Source organism: Brachyhypopomus gauderio, chromosome 5, assembly GCF_052324685.1.
Source record: "Brachyhypopomus gauderio isolate BG-103 chromosome 5, BGAUD_0.2, whole genome shotgun sequence".
Taxonomy (NCBI): Eukaryota; Metazoa; Chordata; class Actinopteri; order Gymnotiformes; family Hypopomidae; genus Brachyhypopomus; species Brachyhypopomus gauderio.
This window is the reverse complement of record NC_135215.1, coordinates 18,074,415-18,095,322: the sequence shown is the minus strand read 5'-3', so window position 1 is coordinate 18,095,322 and position 20,908 is coordinate 18,074,415. Positions and strand designations below refer to the sequence as shown.

Genomic DNA, 20,908 nt, shown 5'->3' with positions numbered 1-20,908 from the left:
GTGTGTGTGTGTGTGTTTGTGTGGGTGTGGGTGGGTGGGTGTTTATGTGGGTGTGTGTATATTATATATATATATATATATATATATATATATATATATATATATATATATATATATATATATATATATATACACACACACACACACACACATCTCTCTATGATAAAATTTTGTTTATACTTAAGTTTTATAAGCCTATTTGTGAAACACTGTTCTGGCAAATTATGAAAAAGTTCTATATATACACATTTATTGTTTTACCTTTTTAATATTATTGAGGTTTAAACTCTGCTTTATATACAGTAATTCTATGCAGGAATTGAAGTTGGTTATTTAATGAATGAAAGGATCAAAACAATTAAGACAATATACCTGCAGAGTTCAATGAGGACCAGAAAATTTTATCAAGTGTTATTAAAGCACTTCTGAAACGAAAACTTTAACATGTTTATTTACTAACGGAGTTAACCTTCTTGTATTGACAAATAAATAGCATGGTTAATCTAAGCAACTGCTTCCTGCCGCTGGGATTTTTAAAATTATTATTTCCTGTGTGTGCGCTCTCATATGCTATTGGCTGAGTTTTTATATGTGAACTGAAGATTGAGAATGTTGTAATTCGGAAGTCGTCCGGTAACTCTGTGGGTAAATTGTCTTGAAAACGTACCACAATAGAATGTATCTATTTATTCCGTTGCCATTGGTTGCGATGACTGGTAGCCACGCCCACTTTCCAGTCACCAGTGACTCTAATGACCTCTCACCTCTCATTTACAAAAGCCATATACACTTGTCAAACCTTCCCATGTTGGGACATCAGCATTGCCTTTCCACCAGGAAATGACGGGATGACTTGACCGTTCTTGATGTCACCCATGAAGTTAGCGGTCACTGGGTCACGCGTTTTACAGCTGGGTAATTGTCTTTAGGTTGCCAGATTGGGACCCGGTTAACGCTGATGAATCCATTCTTTTGTTATTCTTCATGCTAGTTATTTGTTCTAGTATGTGTACCTGCTGTTGCAAATGGATGTGATGACAGTCAAATTCTTTAACGATCTATTGATTTTGACTGGTACAGTGATGGCGTGTGATTCATAGTCTTAGTAATGATGTACTTGGTGCGTGGTTCATATCTCCACTGTGTCCTGTGGCAGTTGAAGGGCGGTTAGAGTGTTTGTGTGTTGTGCTGACACAGATGCACACGTTGCCCCGCCCCCTTAAAAAAAAACAAACCCAGCCCTGATTCCATGTGAAAGCAGCTCCTCCTCCTCATTAAGGGCGGAGCCGAGGAGAGGAGCTCTGATCTCCCATAGCAGTTGGTTCGAAAGGCAAACAGGTCCAGGATGGGCTCACGGCTGGGTGCCCGTGCTGTAGGTGGGGTCTGGTGTGAGGTTGGGCCCCTGCACACTACAGCATGAACAGCCTGTTCTGGACCCAGCACAGAGGCAGCGTTCTGACCACCCTGCTGCCCTGATGCCCTTGACTGCTGTAAGCTGAACTGTCTGAATTGCAAAAATGTTTGGTTTGTTGGTTTTTGTTCTTTCTAAGATCATAATGCAGCATTTATCTGAACTGTAAATAGCGGCGGGTTTGGGCCTTTATATGCTTCTGTAGATCCAGACAAGTGGTTTGTCTCAGTGCATAGGAGTTGAAATGTTCTGTGAGCTGAATGGAAATTGGATTTTGTTTGTTTTATTTATCGGTTACTGTAATTTACTGGTTGGTAGTTTTGTGCTTTTTGGAGTGACACCCCCTCCCTCCTCTCCTGATTAGGGTCAAAGCACATCTCGTGTTAATCTTTTGTATTTGATTAGCAGAATAAATATATTCTAAATGTCCCAACCTCCAGAATGTATTCCAGAAATGCAAAGATTTCCCAGCACGTTCTGTGGTTGATATGTCCGTACACAATTCCTTGATGTCTTTGAAACGTGAAGTTTGTAATGCCTAGTAAGTAGGGTTTCCCCAGACTGCTTAGTCCAAAAAATAAACAACCAAATCTCATTCAGATCTTTTAAAAAACATACCAAGTTTTTCTCTGTTCATTCATAGGTTTCTATTCAAATACAGAAAACAGGCTTGTATAACAGAGATGAGGTTACCTCATGGCCACTTAAAAACAAAACAGTAAATGTTTGCTGAACAAATACTGGTAGAAATGAGCTAATAAATTAATGTTTTCATAATTACACATGGATGAAGAGAAACTATCCTTACTGCAGCACCTGTATGTTAACCAGTAATGGAAGAAACCAACATTATATACTTCGACCCACAGTTGGTCACAATAGTGTCACTGTAGCGTTCTTAAGGTTGACCTGAGTATACAGATTGTAGGCCAGACCACCAGAATGTTTTAATCATTTATATTCAAAGTTAATTCCGATTTTAAACAGTAACTTGGGTAGAATTTAATGTGTTTGTTTTTCAAAATAAAAGTTCATTTGCAGTACACTGAGGTTTTGTTGTGAGTGGATGGAACAGGCTGTGTGTACTGGTGAGCACGATACCCTGGGGGGAAACCCTGCTAATGGGTCTCTGATATTGATATTGCCTCACAATAGCATTTGTTACCAACAAAGAAAAATATATTTAAAAATAACAGGGTGCATTTAGATGTGTCAGTGTTGTGTGACTTGTTTTCCTTCTTTTTTCCTATCTGAATGCTGGTGGTACTGAGGCATGCTGGGAAAGGTCTGCCATTACTGGCTTCCCCAGCCTGGAGAGCAAACCCTCCTAATCCAGGCCTGCACAACAGGCTGGAGTCCAAGTGTCCCGACAGCTCGTTCTCCCGGAGATGGGGAAACCTTACTTCCACACATACACAAATTGCAAGGCCTGCTTGTAAAATGCGACATCTGAACTTTAAAAGTTCATTTTTGATTACCAAGTTTTCAGAGCAGGCAAGACGAGAGAAAAACGAACAGAGGCCAACATGTGCTGAATGCTTTATTGAGGACACCCACATAGACTGGAGCAGGGATGGACAGGGCTCTCAGGAGAGTGGGTGTGGCAGAGTAGACTCAGAGCACCCTGAATGCACTGAAAGGTTACTCCGGGTCACCCATTATCCAGTCAGGCTTTGCAGAGGGTCTGCTTTAAAACCTCACCTTCATCAACACACCACAGTCTCCAGATCTACCACTGCGCCCTGCTCCGGGAAACACTCCACCTACAGGAAGCAGTATCCATAACCCACCAGTCCTGGAAAACCACTTCACTGTGTATTAGCACTTTCCCTACTTATGAAGGGCTTGACAATGATCTCTCAAGCCCTTTATAGTTTGGGGGGGGAGACTACTCAGTTCTGTGAGCTTCCAGGACAGGGAGTAAAGAACTAACACTTCTAAAACACTTAATTTATATTTAAATACATTAACCTCCAACTGTGACATCTCAATGGAGCAATCATAAAATTACCATACAGGAGTCAATTAATGTTTGGAATATTGCTGACTGTTTAAGAGTTTTAAGATGTCAGCTCGGACTTCGGAGACATTCACCCTGGGAAACCACCTCCTTACAGGCTTCCCTGCTGGATCCACCAGGAACTTCTCAAAGTTCCACTTAATGTCGGATATCTTTAAGGGCTCCCAGAACAGTCTGTTGATGGGGTTTCCGAAGCTTTCACCCACAGGTGGGCAGGCATTCTTGAAGAGGTCAAGAAAGGAAGGATTACTTTAAGCCGATCTTAATTTAACTTAAATTTAATCTGCCAACTTGGGTTTCAGATATGGTAAAGTCGTGGTTCTACATCTTAAATCAACATTTTGACTTCTAGCCAAGGCTGATGGAACAGTTACATGAGACATGAAATGTAATAGGTTTAAGACAAATGGGCAGTTTCAGCTTTGCGTTTACCTTCAGGAAGGTGAATAGTCCCTGTTCATTTGCTCCATTCACATTGCCCTTTTCGAAGAGCTGGAAGTTTGGAACGAATCCATTTCCTGGACGCACATGCCTGTGAAAATCAGAAAAATGCCTTGGTGTAGTGTCAAAGGTGTGTCTCGATGGCAAGCACACCACGTCTTTTCCAAACCCTGTGAATAAACAGCTCCTTTTTAGAATGTTATGTTCTACCACAGGCCCGTTGACAGCCTTGCTGGGGCCCGGGACAAGAAAGTTTCATTTCCCCCCCCCCCCCCGCACGTCATTTGAATTTTCTCTGTAGCAGACAATCCTTGTGTTAGGTCATATAGTATATAATATAGCCACACATCAAAGCTGTTTCTGACAGCTGACTGGTTTATACTTGACGCGTCGCGAGCTGCGCGAGGCGAAATGACGTAATCGCAGTGGCTCACAGTCGATTCGCGAGGTCGTGCACCTCTGACTTTTGTAAGTTCGCGCGCGCCGCGCTTCAGCGCAATAAACAAAGTCATGTTTGCAGGGTTCATACACCTTTTTAAGGTGGAAATAAAACACTTGTACGTCACTTTAAAGGTCCATTTCAATATTTTCCAGCACGTTAAACTTAAATAAGTTAAATATTTATACATATACTCGAAATAATTTGCTTTTTATCACATTATTTAATGGTTGTTTATTTTCAAAACGTCCAATATTAACTTCTTCGCATTCTCTCGTGTTTCGTCCTGCAATTACAAGAGGCTTGTATTTGTTAACGTAATACAAGATAACTGTTCAGTCAGACAGATATTTGTTGTGAAACGAAGTAGTTACAATTTCAAGCATTTTCAAGTACTTTAGCCTAAATTCCAGCATTTTTCAAACCTGGAACACAATGCAATTTCCTTTCTTTTCTGCGCTCCAGATTTCTGTATTTACTTTAACTATCCACCACTGTATTTCCCGCTGTTGGACGGGTACCAGCCAGTCACGGTCGCTGAATCAAACCATTTTTCGGTGGGAGGCGGGGGTGTATGCACTTAATGGAAAATATGCAGATAGGTAAAAAAACATATATTTTAGTCATTGAGCTTATTTTAAGTACAGAATTTTATATTAATGAAAGATTAAGATTATTTAAAAATTATAGACTTTAAATAAAAAATAAATTGCTGTGCTCTTTGATGGGCTCCCCTGGCCCTGGGGCCCGGGACAATAGACCCGGTTGTCCCCCCCTGTCGACGGGGCTGTTCTACCATCTCTGATGATGGTAGATAAGCTGCAAGATGACCTGCAATGTCATCTGATTATGAAGTGTTGAGGACAAAACTCATCAGGGCTTAGAACGATGGAAGGAGATGACCAGCTTTTGCAAGGACATAAGCCATTAAGAAAGTGACCTTCCTGTTAACAAACTGCCTTTTTGTAATTAAAGACCACCAACTGACTGATGGAACAGGGCATTTCAGTCATGACTCATTTCATGCCATGTTACATTTTTATGTACTACTCACTTCAGAGTGGGCAGGATTTCGCTGTTGCTCCCTGGCTCTTGAAGCCCAAACTGGTTGCAAGGAAATCCGAGGATGGTGAACCCATGACCTTTCAGCTCATCGTGAAGTGCATTCAGTTCTGACGGAGACAAACATCAGAGCACCAGATGGATCTTTGTGGAGAGACATCCTGTGCTTCCCAGAATGGGAGTTTTTCTACTACTCTATCCAGTGAGAAGGACCCTTCATGCACTTCCTAAACCTTTGACCTGGCTTTAATATCAGCAAGAAAATAAGTCTGATAGAAGGATTGTCCCCTGTAGCCCTTACCGACGTACTGAAAGGTGAGTCCTCAGAAGGTGGCCACGTTTACGATGAGGACGTACTTCCCAGCATACTGATTCAGGGGAATGTACAGGCTTTCATTTAAGGCATTCACCCCATAATCAAATATGGAGCCATCCACATTGCGATCACACAACTAGAAGAAAGATGTAATTCTCCTTTATTCTACAGACATGGGAGGTTATAATATATATAAAAATAAAACACACATGTATGCCATTTAAAAGCAACAGAATGACTACCCTGACCCTTTATGCAGCTTCACTGCCTCCAGACATCTGGGTGTAGGAACCAGTAGAATATACAGAATTTCATATTTTGAAGCCAATTGCTTTTGTTTGCTGACTATATACGTTTCATGAACTTGATCCCACTTGATCCCATGAAACTAACGTAAACACCATATGACTACAGAACTATATTCCAGTTACAGCTTTAAAATGACTCACTATTCCAGTTACAACATGACCCTCATCCAAGATAAATATAAAAGGGAATAGGCCTATACAAACATTGCAGTAGGCTAACCTTTGGTCAATATTCCCAAAACAGTTTCAGTGGACGAAGAACAAATTAACGATTGTTACTAATGTCCAATATAACTAGTCCTCGTTGGTTCGTAGCCTATATTTATAAAGACCAAAACCTATGGCAAAATCAACTATTTGCATTGGTGCAGGGAGTGCCAAGAAACGCACATTTTAATAGCTAGTTAGAAGACCTCTTATGCAAGAGAAGTAGGAAACGAATAAGCTTTGAACGGTTATTTTCAACATATATAAATGATGCTGGTAGGAAAACTGACAGCACGCGCCCGTCCTCGTCACGCAGTCCTTATTTTTTTAGACAGTTACTGTAGCAACGTGCAGTGTCGCACCTGCCACCGCGTTATTGCGCGTGTGCTCACAGAATAACACATCTACCGTCGGGTTATTGAGTCGAAGAGGAAAAGCTTTGAAACGTGCAATCAACTTAATATTCAAAACCTGAAATACTTTGACCAGCAGATTTAGTTTTCGGTTACATTTTAACTTTGCCCTCTACCGCCAGTACCCACTCTAGTTAACTAAACATTATAATTAGAATATTTATCAGAATTAACATCAAATGTATCCTAGATTTTTCCTTACCTGCATATTGGATCCTCCACTGATGGGTTGTAGTAAACCCACAAGAACAAGAAGAGAGACCCAGAGCTGCTTCTGGGCCTCCATTGGGAGAACGGTCTGCCCCACGTCTCTAAATCATCTGAATGATGTGTCCTTTTGTACTCGACGAGACTCCTCGCTTACAGACGGGGGGGGGGGGGGGGGGGGGGGGAAGCACGTCACGGGCTTGGAAATAACATGATTCACGTTCCAGCCCTTAGCCAGCTACAATGTTTTTTTTTCCAGCAATGTCACTCACGTTCAGGTGTGATGTCTGTATTGCTCTGTATCAATATTTATTTCTAGGTTAATTAGAAACTAATAACAACAACCTAGTGCAAAGGTACCCACGACCGATGGTGGAGATCTACAGTTTAGATGAGTTCAGTCCTACTTTAACGCATACCTTCCAGGTAATTACACCCATCTGTTGCATCTTGATTCGACTGTTAAGTACAGGTGTGCAAGATTAGGGCTGGAGCTGAACTCCCTTGGGTAACAGATCTCTAGGACGTACACTTTCAATAAACCGTCCCGCTAAAAGCAATGAACTAACATGACATTTATAAAAGCAGCGCATGTCCAGGAATAATGAAACACCTATGCAAATTCATCAACGACTCTTCATGCGCAGTAATCCGCGGTACCCTGGCGAAAGAGAAGTGATTAAAACCAACCCAGCATAACAAAACGCTTTAAAGGTTTGTGTTGCCATAGAACAAAACATTAGCTGAGCTCTCTTATATTTATCATCCGTCAACCCCCTGAGTGTGTCCTACCAACTCCCTTCTGTTTATCGAGCGAATCATTCCGCTGCACTGACATCACGCAGTGTGCTCTTTAAAACGTACTTACCTTATTACATGACTATTCAAACTGATAAGAATATTATTCTTGGTTTCAAGAAGCTTGTAATGTAAAGAAATTCACGAGTGAATGTTTTAAATGAGGACTGGTCTCTGTCTTTCACACACACACATACACAAACTCAAACATAGGCTGACTGAACAGGCTGAAACGGGTCATGATAATGCACAGAATGAAAATAAAACACTTGATGCAATTTTTTCTTTAATAAACTCCTGATGATAATTGGGTAAAAATGCATAAATATTATTTACAGCATTTTTCTTTTAACCTCGGTGATATTAAAAGGATCAAGGCGTGTTCAAAGTACGATATACATACTGATGTGATTTCTGACACTGTGATTTTAGACTTTACCATATCTGGCTGAAACTAGAAATTCTGGCCCGGGTGAGATAGACGGTAACGTCTAAAATGATCGCCAATACGGAACCTTTTTGGCTAAACAATCACATTGTAATTTAACGTCGTTAAAGAGCGATCGCATTTGTCACCAGAAACAGAGATCGCGAATAAGCTAATATAATCGATTTATGTGCACCAAATGTTTCACATGCGTCCGAGGACAAATGTCCACCCCGTTAGGGAACGTTACATCGTTTTAATCATAGATTATGGTCAATGCCTTATACATTGTTGTGACACAACCATAACACTGTGGTTTAAGTCATGCATTAGGTATGCTACATGTTGAATAAATGTGTTAACTATTTAGTAATCGAAACGTGAGTAAATATATCGTAATGACGTCAAAGCATCTGAAGGATATTTATGTTTTATTTTGCTTGGCCGGAGCATACTGTAGCTATGTGTTTCGGTGGGGAAACACGCTGAACTCTACGGGTGCGTCCAGTAGGGGGCGGTGTTGACTCCAGCAGTCGGGACAGACGTAGTCGCTCATCGCCCACATCTTTCAGAGATGGCGTCCCTTCTGCAGCCAGAGAGAGTGCTTTATCTTGTTCGTGGCGACAAAAAGATTCGCGCTCCTCTTTCTCAACTGTATTTTTGCCGCTATTGCAGTGAACTACGGTCTTTGGAATGCGTGTCGCACGAAGTAAGTATCGTATTTGGCGTTTTCAGCTCGATAACGATGCCGTTACGAGGCCGTTTTACTCGTGCTAATTTGGAAGCTAGCGACCAAAGTCAGCTTTTGCCCGCCCACTTTTCAACTGTCCTGATATTGTATTGGCTGCTCTATGTGTCAGTCATGCATTTTGTAGAAAACCCGCTTTTTCGATTGGCCGCGTCATGTGTCCATTCTAGTCTCTTATTGACTTCTCGTTCTAGACATGGCTACGTAGTTAGCTAGCTAGCAGTCTAGGCGTACATTTGATCTGTTTTCGAGAAATTATTAGCATAAACTATGTTTTATGCAGGGAAGGACTTGTATTGCTTGGTGAAAAATAATATAAATAGTAAACACGTTCGTGTTTGAACAAGCTATGTAGATTGTTCTGTTGCTAACTAAGCTAGCTTGCTAATGATGTGGAAAACACCACACCCGGCGAGAAGATATTGTGCTTGCTAGTTAACTGGCTCCTTCAGTTTGTGATATCTTTAAGGTCAACAAATGTTTGAAATGCTGTTTGATTTATCACAGTTTTCAATTAGCTACGGCTTGGTGGAGTTTAAGAGAGTTATCATATCTGGTTAGGTAATTGTCGAGTGTCATTTCCTGTCTGCAGGTGGATTCGCATTACTGTCCCAGCTGTTTGGAGAACATGCCCTCCGCCGAGGCGAAGCTCAAAAAGAACAGGTGTATTTTTCATAGGTTCAGAATGGAAACAAAAGTTCTGCTTCCTTCAAAGTCCAGCACTGGCAGCTTATCTGTCCTGTAATCAAGCCATCGCTGACAGCTGTTTGATGTCTATGTTCTAGGTGTGCCAACTGCTTCGACTGCCCATGTTGCATGCACACCCTATCCACACGTGCCACCAACATCCCCGCCCCACTTCCCGACGATCCGACGAAGACTACCATGAAGAAGGCTTACTACCTGGCCTGTGGATTCTGCCGCTGGACGTCAAGAGACGTGGGCATGGCTGACAAGTCTGTGGGTATGTCACCGCCTCTGCTCCCAGACAGCCGTTAGAAAGCAGAAAGAGACGCTCCCATCACATTAGTTTTTGTGTCTGTCTCTGATGCTTTTTTGTAAATAGATATGCTACCTTTAAATCTAACAAAGCAATATTATGTATTTTACAAAGTTTAAAATATGGTAGAGAATTAATGTATTTGCATACTGTAAGAACTGAAAGGAATAGATGATATAGTGAGTGTGTGTTAACATAATGTTTACAGTTGCCCATTTATTTCATATGTGATTTTATAGATGGCCTTAAAAAAAACCAACTTCATCTCTTTGTTCCTGTATCCCACAATCATGGGATTGAAAAATTAGTTACTGTATTTTTCTTCTCTGTGCTGTAGCCAGTGGAGGGTGGCAGGAACCGGAGAACCCTCACACTCAGAGGGTAAGTGCAGACCTCTGGGGATGATAAAGACTCCTTTGGCAACGCTGGGGCTCATCTGCTTAGCACGGTGACGTGAGGAGGGAACGGAAGGCTTCACACTGACCTCCGGGGGTCAGCACCCTGCTACTGCCCCATGTCTGAAGCCTAAGACATTTAGGCAGGATACACTTGTAATGATCTGGCTTTAGTCAGAAGGAGGGGGTCTGTAGGTCAGGTGACTCACTCGGTATCAAAAGCATGACATATGTGGCATGTGACAGAGCTAGTGAGATTGGATACCACTTTAAGAAAAAGCATGCGGTGTTGCCTTCACAGTGACTCATTGAAAGATGGGGCACTGAATGGCCCCCTGACAGCAGGACTCGAAGACAAGATTAATGTTAGCGCAAAGATCCTGTTCTCCTTGATGTCTAGACCAATGAATATCTGTCACCGAGCTTTTCATCTGGGGGCGAGATGCTATTACATTTTGACGTTCTTCAGTATTGCCAGATTTGATGAAAAAACGGATCTTGGGCATCACCCGGTTAACCTGATGTCAGAATAGAATAGAGAGAGATATCAGAATAGAGAAAGGAAAACCCATCATATCAGCTATTCCTAAGTAACCACATGGACCTTCTGGGTCTCATCAGTAAGTGGGAGCACATTGTGTTTTAGTTTTTTTTTATTTTCTTGCTGTTTTGTGCACAAATTAAACAGTTGTGCAGGATGATACTCACACTCTACTCCCAGAATGCCTTATCTGACTATCCCAAGGTCAGCAAACGATGCAAAGCTTGCACAAGAACAGCAAGTGTGTGGCCACTTCCAGGCAGAAAGTGTTCTCTTTGGCTACGTGCGTCATGGCCAAATCAGCACAGTAACACCATCCTTGCCTCCTTACTCACGGTTCAGACATCACGTCCCTTAATCCTCACGCCTGCCAAATGAGTAGGAGTGTCCTGAGCTTACGGTCTGCTGCCTTAAACCTGCGACCACATCCGTCCCGCAGTGATGCCTTTTGTCCTTGAACGGGGACCAGCTCGGCCGTGTGGGCCAAGGAGTAGCAACCCGTGGTGTGGACGATGTGTCCTCCTTCCTGAAGTAGAACGTCTGTACGAGTGAGCGTGTGTGCCTGTGCTTCCTGGTCCCCAGATCAATAAGCTGATCGAGTATTATCAGCAGCTGGCCCAGAGGGAGAAGTTGGAGAGAGACAGGAAGAAGCTCTCCAGGAGACGTCCCTTCCTGCCTCAGGCCTTCTCGGTACATACTAGCGCTCCCGCACACACATACACGCACGTTGACCAGACAACACGTCAGGTAAAATCGCCTATTTTTAGTGAACTCCTACAGAGCTAAAGCATCCCTGTCTGCATGAAGCCTACAGTGGCTGATTAAAAGCTGGTGCTTTCACTGTTTTTTTTTCTTTTAAATGCTTTTGTTTTGCAAACTAAATACCACACATGCTGACACATTAACAGTTCTTCCATGTTGGAAACAGCTCATCAGTTTCTTCTTATTAATATTATTATTATTGTCACTGTTATTGGTGTTGGTGCCATTGTTGCTTTTATTGCTATTATTAATGCAGGGTCTGAAATTAACATAAATTAACATAAATGAATGTAAGACTCCAATGCACTTGTCTTATTTTCCTCTTAACACACAATCCTGTGGTTAATTTCTAGCCCTGTATGGCTCTGCCTACCTGATTTCATGACTGCACTTTTGCCATGTCCTGCGGGTTGCCATGTCCTGCGGGTTGCCATGTCCTGCGGGTTGCCATGTCCTGCGGGTTGCCATGTCCTGCGGGTTGCCATGTCCTGCGGGTTGCCATGTCCTGCGGGTTGCGTTCACATTCCTGTTTCTCTTGTTTTTCTTTGCTTGTGCACGCGCCCCCTCCCCCCCCACACCTTCACAGCAACACACTATTCACGTGGTGGTGAGTGCTCATTTTTCAGCAACTCTGACAGTAATATGTTTGTGCGTGTGTCTGTGTGCGTGTGTGTGTATGTGTAACACACTGACACTCTGTGTGTGGAGTGTGCGATGTGGTCCTTGGGGTGCTCTGTCCTCTGTTCACTTCTGTGTCCCCTGGCTTGGCTGATCCCATGAGCCTTAATAAGGGCTGTGGGCATGTTTAGCTGCTCTTAGGCACATGTAGGGTGATGACATACAAGCGCTCTTCTGTTAACAAGGCAAGAGGCAGTAGGATTATGGGTCACCTACTGTGGCTTTTTTCTGTTACTTTTAAAGCAGTTAGTTGTTGATTTTTTTGTATCATTAGCAGATGATACTTCATAACCACGTTGTTTTTTGTTAAATGATAACATTTCTCAGTATACAAGCCAAAGATGTCGTTACTAATGAACACTGTTAACTTTCTTCTGTATTAAACCAGATAAACTATTTTGGTTTCACTGCCTGTTTATTGATTGTTGTATCAGAGTTGTGATAGATGAGTTTGGCTTGATGTGGCTTGTGGTTCTGTGTGGAAGGAGAAATATGGGCTGGGTACCCGGCTCCAGAGGCAGAGGAGCGGTGCGCCCATCAGCGCCCTCTACGGCCTGTCGTGAGTATCTGTTTTGCTCTCTGAACCCTTAGGTGTGGCTCTTTATGCAGGAGAGATCCCGTTTTTGTTATTTTGTAAACAAATCAGTTCCAGATTAAATTGTCTCTATTTAGTACAGCATGTCCTCCACTAGAATACAAGAATGGTAATTCAAGGAGTCGTTCTTGTTATTACAGAGGAACATGTTGTACTTGATACTGTGTGTCTCACCCTATGTCCTGTGTGTGTGTGTGATGCTGTAGTCTGAAGGAAGGGGAGGAGCAGAAAGAAGTCAGTATTGACCCCGCCCAGGCGTTGGATGAGGTGGAGCCCCTCCCTGAAGACTGCTACACCCGCCCAATCAGTCTCACTGAAGGTTGGTGCTCTCTGTGCTCAGACAGGCCAGTGGCTATGGGCTAATAATTATGGGCTATGGGCTAATGAATATGGGCTAGTGAATATGGGCTATGGGCTAATAATTATGGGCTAGTGAATATGGGCTATGGGCTAATAATTATGGGCTAGTGAATATGGGCTATGGGCTAATGAATATGGGCTAGTGAATATGGGCTATGGGCTAGTGAATATGGGCTTATGTGTGGCGGCTTATGTAGTTTCAGATAAAACCAATATTCTCCTTCTGTGTGTGTGTGTGTGTGTGTGTGTGTGTCTCTCTCTGTCTATCCCTCTCTCCCTCCCTCTCTCTCTCTTTCTCTCTCTGCGTCTCTGTCTCCCCCCCCCTCACTGCGTCTCTGTCTATCTTCCTCTCTTCCCATCTCTCTCCCTCTCTCTGTCACTCTTCCCCCCTTCTCTCTCCATCTTTCTCTCTCTCTCTCAGTGACTACTCTTCATCAGAGGCTGCTCCTGCCAGATTTCCAGCCTGCTGGAACATCACAGCTGCACCCTAAACACAAGCACCTACTAATGAAACGCTCACTGCGCTGCAGGGTTTGTGTACACACACACACACACACACACACACACACACACACACACACACACACCTCACACGCTCCTTACACACCTTAAGCACGAGCCAACACTATGTAAAACTACCCATGTGCTTGTACATATAAGGGCACACACTGATTTAATGCCCCTTCTAATGGCTGCATGTCCTGTTTATCAGAAATGTGAGCACAATCTGAGCAAGCCAGAGTTCAATCCAACATCAATCAAGTTCAAAATCCAGCTGGTTGCAGTGTGAGTTGAGCCGTCCAGCCCTGCTGGTTGCCCACATTGTGTAATCGGTGATGGTGCATTTTCCCCTGCTGTCAGTAATGGTGCCGTTTGATTTGGCAGGAGCTACATCCCTGAAGTGAGAATCATGTCCATTCCAAACCTGCGTCACATGAAGGTGCGCTTGCGTCCTGACGTTGCTCACAAACACTTCCATAACATGATATCCTGCATCACTAATTGTGTGCCCCACCCCACCCCACACGTTTGCCCCACCCTTTACCTGGCAGGAGTCTCAGGTGCTGTTGACCCTCACCAACCCAGTGGAGAGCGTCACCCATGTGAGCCTGTTCACCTGCGAGGAGGGCGACCCTGATGACCTCAGCAGCACGGCCCAGGTAGTTACCTGCTCCTCTCTGAATGCACGTTGGACGCGGTTTACTGGAGTGATGCTAAACACGGTGTGTTGTTAGCAGTGCTGAGTTTGTGTTCACACGTGTGCGCACAGGTGATGGTGCCAGCCAAGCAGCTGGTCCTAGCAGGGAAGGACGCTGCGGCGGAATATGACGAGCTGGCAGAACCACAAGACTTCCAGGATGACCCAGAGTAAGACACACCACTTAAATACCACCGGAGTAAAACACCGCTCAAATACCACACCGGAGTAAGACACACCGCGCAAATACCACACCGGAGTAAAAAGTGTTCGCCTAGCCATGGTAAGGCTGAACTGACGCTGAGGTATGTGTGTGTGTGTTCATTTTGCCTCTCTCCTTGCAGTGTTGTTGCCTTCCGGAAGTCCAATAAAATTGGCTTCTTTATCAAAGTGATCCCCCAGCGTGAGGAGGGTGATGTCACCGTGGCCATTAAGATGCGGCACGACTTCCGCAACCTGGCGACCCCTGTGCGGCCCAGCGAGGAGGGCGAGAACACGCCCGACGAGGTCATCTGGCTCACGCACCATGTGGAACTCAGTCTGGGCCCACTGGCTGCCTGAATACACACACACACACACACACACACACACACAAGCACACATGAACATGCAGACTCAAGCCTAAGCCCACTGCTTGAACAGGAACACTAGGGATGTGTATCATGTCAGCTGAAGGGAGAATTATGATCTTTATTAATACGTCTGTCGTCTCCATCTCCTCTAGACCCTAATAATTCCCTGAAGTGCTTAATGCCATTAGAAAAATACAACAGTTGGTACATCTCCATACACTACAGCCTCCCCACACAGTTCCACATCTCTGAGGTGTCCTGCGAGGCCTCACTGTCTGTGTTCTCCTGCCCCAGGCTTTCCTGCATGCAGCTAGCTCCCCCACCCCCACGTACGGTAAACGTCCCCACGCTGGTTCCTGTCCCCACTCTGGGACCTCTCCCCACTCTGTACAGGGCCTCCCATAGGCTGAAGTCCAGTAGAAGCTTTCTGCTGCTGTGTCGGTCTCCAGTTGCGGTGGTGCTCTCCATAGACGTACTGTAAGCTGTATGTTGCTTTTAATCTGGAGCAGAATGCTAACATGTTCTACAAAGCTAGTGGTGAAACATTAGTTCTGTGTTAAAGTTGAGCTCAATTACAGATCAATCTGTGATTCACTAATAAAACTGGGAATAAAACACCACTGTGAAACTGTTTTCATTTAATACAAGTAAACTTACCTTTCTGTCTTATTGCCATATTATGTAGTGATGGGTCTGACGACACCGAAACCTCGGCGCATGTGCCGAGCAAACAAGGCGAAACCCCGTGTTGGTGCGCGTAAGGAAAACCACGTGACCGACACAGTTCCTGTATCGTTTGGTTGTGAACGCGCCAAATTGTATTTATAAGGGAGAAAATGTATCGACACGTTTGTGGGTTTTGTTGGATGGAGTTTGTGTTCTTAGCGTTGAATTGGTTTTTTGGCTTGTCATTAAATACAATGGATCAACCAAGGAAGAGAAAGTTTTCTCCCGTGTGGGATCATTTTGATCTCATCACTGAGAATAAGGTAAATGATTATTCAGCTCTCGTTTTCACTGTTGATATTTTTCTTTTGGGTTATTCTAATTTCTTTATCAAGGTTATTTTAATTGTTTCACTTTTACCTTTATTACAATTAACATTTATTTCTTTTGTAGGTGAAATGTAGGATTTGCTCCCATGAGCTGTCTTACTGTAACCGGAGCACTTCCACAATGCTGAGGCATTATCGTGCCCGGCATGAGAAGGAAGAACCGCTTGACACGCACGTGATCAACCCTGGTGCTTCCAGAAAGCAGGCGATTGATGAGGCTGTAGTGAATATGATAATTACAGACTGTCAGCCGCTTAGCCTTGTGGAAGACAAGGGGTTCAGAGAGCTGCTCCAACTCCTTGAGCCCTCATATGTTCTGCCAAGCAGAAAGGTACGTGAAACAAACTGATGAATGGGTGTAATACACATTAACAACGTATATGCATGTTCTGTGCTGTCATTCATTAATGTACTCCATTTGTGCTACTAATGTTAGGCTATCAAGACCATGATTAGCCAGAGGTATGAGGAGAAAAAGGAGCAAGTAAAAACAGAACTGAAGAGTGCAGTTGCAGTGAGCCTAACGCCGGACATGTGGACATCCATCAACATGGAGGCCTACCTGGCTGTGACTTGTCACTATGTGGACAGTGAGAACCACACATTGTGTACATCAATGCTGGGAGTGGAACACTTTCCTCAGCAGCACACCGCTGAAAATATGGCCCAAGTAAAATCAAACTTAATAGAGGAGTGGGCCATTGCAGATAAAGTGACATGTCTGGTCACAGATGCAGCTGCAAACATAATTTCATGTGTCAAAAAGCTCCAAATCAGACACACAATTTGCATAGCGCATTCTTTAAATTTAACAGTTTGAAAATCATGCGACCAAATTGAGACACTCACTGATGTCCGAAATAAAGCAAGGCAGATAGTAACATACTTTAGAACCAGTACTACAGCAAAAGAGATGCTGGCACAAGTTCAGCTACAGATGGGAGGACCAGTGAAGAAATGAATGACTGAGGTGTCAACTAGATGGAACAGCACATATATAATGCTGGAACGCATTGTGGAACAGAAGGAGTCGGTGTTGGTATCCCTGGCCTCTTTAAAAAGTGATATACCTCAGCTAACTACAGATGATTACAAAATCATAGAGGAGACGCTGCGTGTGCTTGCTCCATTTAATCAAGCAACAGTGGAGCTCTCTGAGGAAAAAAGAGTGTCTGGATCAAAAGTAATCCCAATGCTTAAAATGTTGCACCACTCACTGCAACGAAATGCATTAAATGTAACAACGGAAATTGCTATTAATCTTGTGGAAAACCTTAAAAGAAGACGGCTAGAAACACTGTGCAACCTGGAGTCATTAAGTGTCATGACAATACCAACACTGCTGGACCCTCGGTTCAAGACGATGGCATTCTTAAGTGCGTCAAAAGCCAATGAAGCAGTGAAACTATTAAAATCTGAGTGCGCAGCAGAAATGAGAAAGGCTATACCAACACAAATGGAAGATGACCAACCTGGACCTTCAACTCAAACGTCTGCTCCCAGTTCAGGTATTTCATGATTGTTAATTGTGTTTATTTGTATTTTATTATTCTTGCAAATCATTCCATGTGATTAGAAATACATAATTAGTAATGTAGATGCATTACATTTATTCATCAGATGACAACCTGTGGCAGCAGCTGGACATGGACGTCAAGGAGAGCCAGTACAAATCAAATGTTACCACTGATTCAATTATTGAGGTACAAAGGTACATCTCTGAGGCGAACACACCAAGATCACAGGATCCATTAAAATACTGGGAAACACAGACTTCATTACCCTACTTTATATAAACTGGCAATGAAATATCTATGTACGCCGTCATCATCAGTGCCCTGTGAAAGGGTCTTTTCAAAAGCAGGAGAAATTGTATGTAAACGGCGCAATCGCCTGAGCCCAAATATTTTAAAGCAGCTGATGTTTCTAAATAAAAACTTGTGAATGAACCTTGTTCAGTTCGTTTCCCGTTTTTATTGAAGTTGCCTGCAATTACTCTTTAAATCCAGTAGATGTCGCCATTAAGTGATACAGCAACACTGTTTCAACACTGTCGACACAGTTTGGGGAAATGTGCCATACACCCATGAGGCCTCGTCTGCCCATCACTAATATTATGAACTGCAGTTCGATGTGAATCAGTATCTTTCTTTACTGTAGTCTGACCGTTTAAATCACTGGTGTCAAACTGGCCCGCTGGCCAAATGTGGCCCGCGAGAGCCAAGTAAAAGTGAGCAAAAACTATATTTCCCACAATTGTTACCCGCGAAGTGACGGCATCTCGACACTGCAGTGTTTTCCATATCGATGCGATTTTCCCAATAAGTGTAATTGGGAAATACAAACAATGACCCCAAATTGTCCAGGAAGAGAAACATTGATGCAGATAGAAGGGTGTTTCAAGAAAGGTGGGGAAGCGATGTTTGTGCTTAAGGAGAAAAACGGGTATGAAGCGGTGGTGGATGTCAAAGAGTACAATATACGTCGGCATTTTGCGACCAAACACGGAGCTAAGTATGCAAAAATTAGCCATCAAGAAAAACGACGAATTGTCAAAGAATTAAAAAACAAACTGCGATCGCAACAGAATGTGTTCACAACCCCAAACGAAACGGCAGTAAAAGCTGCTTTGATGTGGCTAAAGAAATCGCCGGGCTTCAGTCTTTTTCAGAAGGAGCATTTTTGAAGCACATTCGCTATTTTCACAGTAATTTGATATTTCAAGTTTTGAACAAAGTAAATGTGATATATTTGATCATTTGATGGATTTATGTTATAATAACAGCAACAAGCAAACATTTTTTTTACATTTACGCAAATCTGTAATATTTGTAACTTGAATAAGTAATACATTCAGAGGTATTTAACATTAAGGAGTAGGTACATTTATAAGTTCCGTGGGTAACGATTATGCCGATGTGGCCCGCTGTGAAAATGAGTTTGGCACCCCTGGTTTAAATCATTAAACTCTTGATGTGCAGGACTCAGAAATAAACTGTTTGTGTGTATGTTGGGTCAATGTGACTTAGTGCATCAGAATGTTCCTGTTGCCAGTAATGAGCTCTGTATCAGGAGCGTGGCATTATGGGAATGGACCTTGCAGGGCGGGAGGACCTGGACCTCGGCACTGGAGTTGAACTTTGATAGATACATTTTCATCAGCCAGAGTGATGCTTGTTCACCCCCAGCCACTGCCACAAGGTGGTGGTATTGCACCAAAAATTAAACGTTTTCCTTTACAACCAAAGGCGAGGTTTTCGCAGAAGAGATGTGTGTGTAGTTTGGGAGACGTGAGGGGACAGGCTGAGGTCCTGCAGGGACTTGTTAACAGGGCTGAGGAAGTTCTGCGTTTTGGTCTTGACATAAGTGTCTTCCTTTCTGGCTAAGGGGTGTGTTCTCAGTACGTCTTTGGAGCTTTAAATATTACACCTGACATCTTTTATAATTTCCTTTTTCTCTAAACATCTGACAGGAAGAGTGGGGATTTGTCTGTTGAATTTGCTAGATTATCCTGGAATTTCAGGGTGCTTCCCTGTCTGAACTGTAGTCTGAAGTGGGATTCAAAAACATGTCTCCTGAGAACTAGACCCAAAACCGCAGACTTGTCTTTTGTCAGAACTACATGTAACAAAGAACATGTGGAAGTCTGATTGGGTCTAACTGCTGATCTGAGATCAGAATCATTCCCCTCATCTGCTCTGATTGGATCTACAGAAATCGCTCCCAGACCTCCACTCGTATGGCCACGGGTTTACGAAATCTTTGGCCACGTTTCTGTTTTTTGTGCATTTTCGAGAGTCTGCTCATGTGCTCCTCCTGTATCGTTGCTGTGCAGATAGCCATCTTGAACTCACTATGTCTTCATATCAACAGAGGAAAACAAGTGTTTAAGCACGTAGCGGTGAGCCGAGACATCGGGAGAGTAGAGGAGATGCAGAAAACAGCAGCGGTGATAAATGGGGCTGTCCAGAGTGATGGAAACATCTAAAATAAGAAATACCAGGGACCAAAAGACCATACAATGTGGAAGGTTAACACCAAGGTTGTTCCCATGGTGATGGGGGCACTCGTGGCTGTGACCTCCAAGCTGGAGGAGTGACTACAGGAAACACATCAGTCTCAGTCCAGAAGAGCAAGATCACAGTGAATACCGCACCCTCATGCTCGATGGGGAATGGCTGACACTATATCATGTGTTTGCAAAAAGTTATTTTAAGTCTTAAAATCCCCGCTGAGAAAATCAGGGGTGTTCCAAGTTGTTTGGAGCTGTTTTGTAAAAGCTGTCCAAACCCCGGGGCTCTTTACTAAACTCTGCATGAGGTGACGTCTTATGAACTCATTTTTGTAGGCCTCGTCAGTGCCCTGGCGTGTTGTGTGTGTGTGTGTGTGTGTGTGTGTGTGTGTGTGTGTGTGTGTGTGTGTGTGTGTGTGTGTGTGTGTGAGAGAGAAAGCTGTATGTTTCCATGTATGACTTAGCAGAGAAAAGAGAAGACTTGATGGTTGCCTAGTTACACTAAAGCGTCATAATGACTCTGTTACAGCTGGCGTGGGTTTCTGATCACGAATGCCTACTCTGCTCTGTTAAATGACTAAACACTCTGTCTCTCTCTCTCTATCTCTCTCTGTCTCTCTCTCTCTCTGTCTTGCTCCTTCTGTGTCTCTCCCTCCATTCCCCATTCAAAGTGGATCCACAGGTTCCACAAAAGAGCCGTTGTGAGCTGAAGCATTGGTGTGTGTCCAGCGTGACAGGAGTGTGACGTGTACCGTCGTCGTGCCAGGGCTGGGAGTGTTTGGGTTTTTGCGACTGCGTGATATCTCCAGCTTGCTTAGAAGGTTTTTGGGTCAGGATGTGTGTGTGAAGCAGCCATTGGACAGACCCATCGTGCTTCTCTTCACTGGAAACACATGTGCTTTATTGCCTCCTAGACAGTGTTGATACATAATGTGCCAGAGCT

At 43.5% G+C, this 20,908-nt stretch overlaps 3 protein-coding genes across 12 annotated transcripts in view; 2 read left to right on the top strand and 1 right to left on the bottom strand.

The window, feature by feature from the left end:
* tnip1 (TNFAIP3 interacting protein 1) overlaps positions 1–2,454 on the top strand; it is a 17,473-nt gene extending 15,019 nt beyond the window's left edge. For all 8 annotated transcript variants that reach the window (XM_077006150.1, XM_077006151.1, XM_077006158.1 and 5 more), the window contains exon 18: positions 1–2,454. This exon is cut by the window's left edge. The gene's annotated coding sequence lies outside the window, so the exon portion shown is untranslated.
* A 484-nt stretch (positions 2,455–2,938) lies between these two features.
* On the bottom strand, positions 2,939–7,233 carry gpx3 (glutathione peroxidase 3). Its single transcript, XM_077006159.1, has 6 exons — positions 7,097–7,233; positions 6,820–6,976; positions 5,675–5,825; positions 5,366–5,483; positions 3,864–3,963; positions 2,939–3,652 (listed from the first exon to the last, which is right to left on the bottom strand). Exons 2-6 carry the CDS (start codon positions 6,901–6,903, stop codon positions 3,437–3,439), a joined length of 669 nt encoding a protein of 222 aa, XP_076862274.1. The 5' UTR covers positions 6,904–6,976; positions 7,097–7,233; the 3' UTR covers positions 2,939–3,436.
* A 1,304-nt stretch (positions 7,234–8,537) lies between these two features.
* Positions 8,538–17,907, top strand: dctn4 (dynactin 4). Of its 3 annotated transcripts, XM_077006148.1 has the most exons (17): positions 8,538–8,758; positions 9,390–9,460; positions 9,583–9,761; positions 10,135–10,178; positions 11,316–11,423; positions 12,082–12,102; positions 12,659–12,732; positions 12,975–13,087; positions 13,550–13,659; positions 13,841–13,914; positions 14,014–14,068; positions 14,181–14,288; positions 14,399–14,496; positions 14,671–15,887; positions 16,018–16,284; positions 16,390–17,461; positions 17,574–17,907. In XM_077006148.1, the coding sequence occupies exons 1-14, from the start codon at positions 8,624–8,626 to the stop codon at positions 14,885–14,887; spliced, it is 1,407 nt and encodes a 468-aa protein (XP_076862263.1). In that variant the 5' UTR covers positions 8,538–8,623; the 3' UTR covers positions 14,888–15,887; positions 16,018–16,284; positions 16,390–17,461; positions 17,574–17,907. The 3 variants fall into 3 exon arrangements, with proteins under 3 accessions (XP_076862263.1, XP_076862262.1, XP_076862264.1); XM_077006147.1 differs by having other exon boundaries at positions 14,671–16,284; XM_077006149.1 differs by lacking the exon at positions 12,082–12,102 and having other exon boundaries at positions 8,540–8,758; positions 14,671–16,284.
* Positions 17,908–20,908: the final 3,001 nt, after the last annotated feature.

Excerpts from the sequence above, each read along its gene's own strand:
- dctn4 (XM_077006148.1), top strand. The coding sequence starts at position 8,624 with ATGGCGTCCCTTCTGCAGCCAGAGAGAGTGCTTTATCTTGTTCGTGGC. Across the intron at positions 14,069-14,180 it reads CAAACCTGCGTCACATGAAG|GAGTCTCAGGTGCTGTTGAC; the intron begins GTGCGCTTGCGT and ends TTTACCTGGCAG. Across the intron at positions 14,497-14,670 it reads GACTTCCAGGATGACCCAGA|TGTTGTTGCCTTCCGGAAGT; the intron begins GTAAGACACACC and ends CTCTCCTTGCAG.